Source organism: Vidua chalybeata, chromosome 2 (assembly GCF_026979565.1).
Source record: "Vidua chalybeata isolate OUT-0048 chromosome 2, bVidCha1 merged haplotype, whole genome shotgun sequence".
NCBI classification, from domain to species: Eukaryota; Metazoa; Chordata; class Aves; order Passeriformes; family Viduidae; genus Vidua; species Vidua chalybeata.
The window spans coordinates 114,083,092-114,088,400 of NC_071531.1; the positions used below are offsets into that span (position 1 = coordinate 114,083,092).

Here is a 5,309-nt window from a genome sequence, read left to right on the forward strand (position 1 = left end):
TGAGGCACAGGGACAGGCTGTGGTGTGCCCTGTGTGGCACAGGGACAGGCTGTGGTGTATGGCATAGGGACAGGCTGTGGTGTGCAGTGTGAGGCACAGGGACAGGCTGTGGTGTGCAGTGTGTGGCACAGGGACAGGCTGTGGTGTGCCCTGTGAGGCACAGGGACAGGCTGTGGTGTGCCATGTGAGGCACAGGGACAGGCTGTGGTGTGCAGTGTGTGGCACAGGGACAGGCTGTGGTGTGCAGTGTGTGGCACAGGGACAGGCTGTGGTGTGCCCTGTGTGGCACAGGGACAGGCTGTGGTGTGCAGTGTGTGGCACAGGGACAGGCTGTGGTGTGTGACACAGGGACAGGCTGTGGTGTGCAGTGTGTGGCACAGGGACAGGCTGTGGTGTGTGACACAGGGACAGGCTGTGGTGTGTGGCACAGGGACAGGCTGTGGTGTGCAGTGTGTGGCACAGGGACAGACTGTGGTGTGTGGCACAGGGACCACCTTTGGCGAGGATGTGTCACCAAAGCCTGGCCTGATACACGAAGGGATTTTGTTTGGGTCACTGGGGAGTTGAGTGATTTTACAGAGTTTGGTGGCTGTGGGAGGGTGAGAGCCCACATGCAAGGGGTGGAGAGGTGGCTGAGTCTTCCAGGAACTGGTTGGAAAGGGATCTCGGGTATATGAATGATGTGGAAGAAGGAATGAGAAAGAGGCAATGGTGCAGGCAAGGATAATGGCACAGTTTTTACAGTACCCAACTGGAAAAACTGCAGGGAGCCCCAGGATGAAAGGGAAGGGGGCAGCCACCAGGACACTGCCTGGGAAGGAGTCGATGTGCCATTTGTAAGAAAGAACATTAGAAATGGATTGTTAAGGGTGTCAGGATCTGCTATTGTACCCGGGCTCACCACACTGGAGCCCTTGCTGGACCAAGAAGTGTTTCCTGGTAAGCATGGGAACTTCTCTGTCTGGTGTGAATTTTATGCCAAAGGGGGAACAATTGTTCAGCTGTTCCTTTGCTAAGTGGGCAGGATGAGCAGGTGCATTTGGTTCCAGCACTACTGGTGAATGTGTGTGGATGGGAACGAGCACTCTGGGTGTTATATCCATCCTGCCTCTGCCCATTCCCTTCAAACACGTGGTGCAGGGCTGGGAGAGGCCAGGAAGAACGAGACATGAACAGTGTTGTGTCCACTGAGTTGTTTTACACTTTTTCTCTGTGGAACAATATTCATCACTTTTGGGTTTTTTAACCCAGTTTAAGGTTCTGTACTGACTGTGTGTGGTAAAACTGAAGGGCTACCATGAGCCTGGTGAGTCCTCTGGCTTGCTCAGATCCTGCTGCTGAGGAGCCAGCTCCTTGGGAAGATGCATGGAGGGAATAGGCAGGGATGGAAGCTGTGGGAGAGTCTGCTTTGCCTCCTTGCCCCTGCCAGCCTGGTTCTGGGACCTGGTTCTGGTTCTGGTACCTGGGCTGCTGCAGGCTGCTCCTCCCTGGGAACTGAGGGTGCAGAACCCCAGGGGCTGCCTGAGGTCACAGCGGTTTCTTGGGGTCATTTGGGGTTTATTGAGGTCATTGGAAGCTCTGATAGGGGTTTCTTGAGGTCATTTGGGGTTTCTTGAGGTCACTGCAGTCCCTGGGAGGCTATCTCTATCTGTTAATGGACTATCAAGTCTCACTGCATGCCTCATAAATTCCATCATCCCATTGTGAGCTGCTCCGCCCAGGGGGAGGAGCCAAACACCTACCTGGATATAACCAGAGCAGCTTTTTCTACAGGATTCCCAGGGGACAAGAGTTACATAACCACCACTGGACCTTCAGAAGGAGACCAGACCCTTCCACAGGATCACAGATCCTTCAACAGAACCACATTTGTCACTCCAGGAGGACTGCAGCCACCATTCAATAGGACTGCTGCCACCACTCTGACCCCCAGGGTGCCAGGCTGTATCCTGACTCTGTCAGTGTTTCTGTATTATTGCATTTACTTTAATTTCCCTATTAAATTGTAGTTCTGACTTAGAATCTCCCACTGGTTTATTTTCAGACTAGTATATATTTTGGCACCCAATGTGGGGCCAGTCCTGAGAGAAGTCAGAATTACAATTTTGTATTACAAAAGAACACCTATTCACCACGATGATCAACATGCTTACATGGGTCTTATACCTTGCTCTCTATATTTTTCTGCACAGGGGAACTACCTGCCTGCTGTAATGCTCCTGTTGAGACCAGGGAATGGTATGAAAATTGCTTTATTGGTTTATTATGTCTATTACATGATAACCTCTGAGGCAGTGAACATCATTCATAATATACATTCAGTTTTGTTTGTTTGTTGTAGTCTGGGCTGTTACATTTGCATCCTCCTCAGCAATCACACCCAACCACTGGGGTTAAGAGTAGGGAATGGTTTCTTCCAGCCTTTCAGACCTGACACAGCAGTTTTTGAAAGCATTGAGTTCTTTCTGGATGTCGAAGATGGCATAATCTTGTTAGTTCTGCTTTGTCTTCTCTGTACAGCCTGCATCGTGTACACCTTGCTTGGGAACGCAACATGACCCGGTGTGGCACAACATCTTCTCAAGGAAGAGGAGAGGAGACAGTCAACAGGCACCACGTCTGCACAGCCTGCCTCAGAGGGAAAAGGAACCCAAAACACAGCAACAGGCACCACATCTGCACAGCCTGCCTCAGAGGGAAGAGAAACCAAAAGCAGGGAAACAGGCACCAAGTCTGCACAGCCTGCCACAGAGGGAAAAGGAACCCAAAACACAGCAACAGGCACCACATGTGCACAGCTTGCCCCAGAGGGAAGAGAAACCAAAAGCAGGGAAACAGGCACCACGTCTGCACAGCGTGCCACAGAGGGAAGAGGAACCCAAAGGGCAGTCAGTGCTTCCACACAGACCGTCACCGAGCCAGGACAGCCCGAGCCAGCAGCAGCTGCCCCTGTTCAGAAGAAGAAATCCAAGAGCAAATCCATCCACAGAGTCACTGATGAGGAGCTGGCTGGACCCTCACACCCAGCAGAAGAGCCAGAGCCAGGGGTCATCACTCTCTCTGTGTCCCCAGACCTGTGGAGGGAGCTCGCCCCCCAGAGCAACGAGTCCATCCTGGCCTGGCTGCTCCGCCTCTGGGACACCAGAGCCAGTGACACCCCTGTGGACAGGAGTGAGGCCAGGCAGCTGGGATCCCTGTGCTGGGATGTGGTCTATGCCCAGGGCACCAGGAGAACCCAGGAACCTCTCAGCCTCTGGTGGTGACTGCTGGTGAGTGTGAAGGATGGATGCCTTTGTAAAGAAGACCCCCCAGGTGCACCAGGGCAAATGGAGCACAGTGGAACAAGGAGATCATTTTTCCCTAAGAGCCCCAAGGCTGTACAGTGCACGTCGCAGATGTGGTTGAGATTTGCACGCCTCAGACCAGAGAGATCCTCCCGTTAGCTGGAGATGCTGCAGTGGAGGGAAGGAGAGGACAAGGTGGGAGCACTGGTCAGCAGGTTAAGAATTTACAAGAACACTGTCACTGCCCTGTTATACACCCATGTCTTGTCCATGGAAACAAAGCTGCCTGAGCACGTCTGGAGCTTGATTGAAGAAGGCCACCAGAAAGTGAGACAGGAGCTTCAGGAAGGGATTTACCACTTCTCACCAGAACCAGCCAGTCTCTGCCTTTAGGAGCAGATGTTCCCCTGCCAGGGAGAGAGGATACACTCTACAAGGTAACCTCTGTTTTTTTCTTTCAGGAACATGGGATGGAAAACTCCTCTCTTCCTTAGCAGTCCTGGGTACCTGAACAGAAAAGAGGAACATCTACCAGAAGGAGCTCATCTAGAGTCAGCAGTGCTCTGGTCTCTCGTGGACAGAACTCCGGTTGGTATAGGAATGACAATATTTTTCTGATTCTCTTGAAGGGACCTCAGGAACATGTTTACAGGAGGAGACCAATGTGTACCTGGACCAAGATTAGAGGGGCCCTGCCTCTAGCCAGGTGGAGGAAAGGGACAGTAGGATCTGTTGGACTGTGTGGATCCCATGTTCTGGCACATCTGACCCACAAAGGCACAGCTTTGGTGGACACCAATGTACCCTGATGCCACCAAGGTATGTGGGAGCAGAACCCATTTGTATTTCTGGGGTGACAGCAGGATCTCAGCAGCTGAGGTGAATTTATCTGGGAGTTGCTGGCCTGGATAAGAGAGCCTCCTGCATCCTCAGCATAGACCATGACAGAAATGGGTATTTCAAAGACCCAAAGGGACATCATTGGGCTTTTGGGATTGCTGCTGTAGAGACAGAAGACAGACAACTGAATACCCTGCCTGGTCTCTCAGATGAGCCCCCTGTGTTGGACTGCTGAGAGTTGAAGAACAACAGGAACCAGTCACCACAGCAACAGTGCACCAGCAGCAATTCTTCATCATAATATAAATTTGCTGTAGAACATCTCAACAAGGGCAAAGTGTCTTTTTTTTTTCCCTTAATTAAAACAAAATAAAAACCTAAATAAGGCTTGTCTCAATTTCTCTCCGTGATTCCCTCCATGAGATGATTTGGGAACTGGGTCTGTGGTCAGCAAAGCTTGTTCACCCTCTAACAGCCCTATATGGCCAGTGCCTAATTCCAGTGGGGAATGGGGACTGACCATGGGTTGCCATGGCCTGAATGAAGTCATGCCAGCACCAAGGGCTGCTGGGCCAGACATTCTGGATTATTTTCAAGTACAGTTTACTTGAGGTCATTTGAGGCCCTGATCAGGGTTACTACAGGCCATAGGGGCCATTTGAGGTCAAATTTGGGGTTACTTCAGGTCATAGGTGCCATTTGAGGTCACAGGGGTTACTTGAGGTCATCTGAGAATTTTTTTGTTTTTCCAGGGGTTACTTTAGGTCATTTGAGACCCTGCTCGGGGTAATTTAAGGTCATGATTGAGGTTACTTCAGGTCATAGGGGTTATTTTAGGTCACATTTGGGGTTATTTCAGGTCATGGGGTCATTTGAGGTCATGATTGGGGTTACTTCAGGTCATAGGTGTCATTTGAGGTCACAGGGGTTACTTGAGGTCATTTAAGATTTTTTGTTTTTTGTTTTTTTTCCAGGGGTTACTTTAGGTCATTTGAGACCCCGCTCAGGGTCATTTGAGGTCATGATTGGGGGTCATTTGAGGTCACATTTGGGGTTACTTCAGGTCATAGGGGTCATTTGAGGTCACATTCGGGGTTGCTTTAGGTCAGAGGGGTTATTTGAGGTCATTTGAGTATTTTAAAATTTATTTTATAATTTAACTTTTTTTTTTTTTTTTTAATGTTT

The 5,309-nt window shown here is 50.3% G+C and overlaps 1 protein-coding gene across 2 annotated transcripts; it reads left to right on the forward strand.

Moving 5' to 3' along the window:
- Positions 1 to 774: 774 nt before the first annotated feature.
- On the forward strand, positions 775 to 4,488 carry LOC128784068 (translation initiation factor IF-2-like). 2 transcript variants are annotated; one of them, XM_053935335.1, is made up of 4 exons: positions 775 to 939; positions 1,774 to 1,957; positions 2,193 to 2,238; positions 2,521 to 4,488. In XM_053935335.1, the coding sequence occupies exons 3-4, from the start codon at positions 2,236 to 2,238 to the stop codon at positions 3,271 to 3,273; spliced, it is 756 nt and encodes a 251-aa protein (XP_053791310.1). In that variant the 5' UTR covers positions 775 to 939; positions 1,774 to 1,957; positions 2,193 to 2,235; the 3' UTR covers positions 3,274 to 4,488. The 2 variants fall into 2 exon arrangements, 1 of the variants encoding a protein (XP_053791310.1); XR_008429351.1 differs by lacking the exons at positions 775 to 939; positions 1,774 to 1,957 and having other exon boundaries at positions 2,039 to 2,238; positions 2,521 to 3,721; positions 3,914 to 4,488.
- Positions 4,489 to 5,309: the final 821 nt, after the last annotated feature.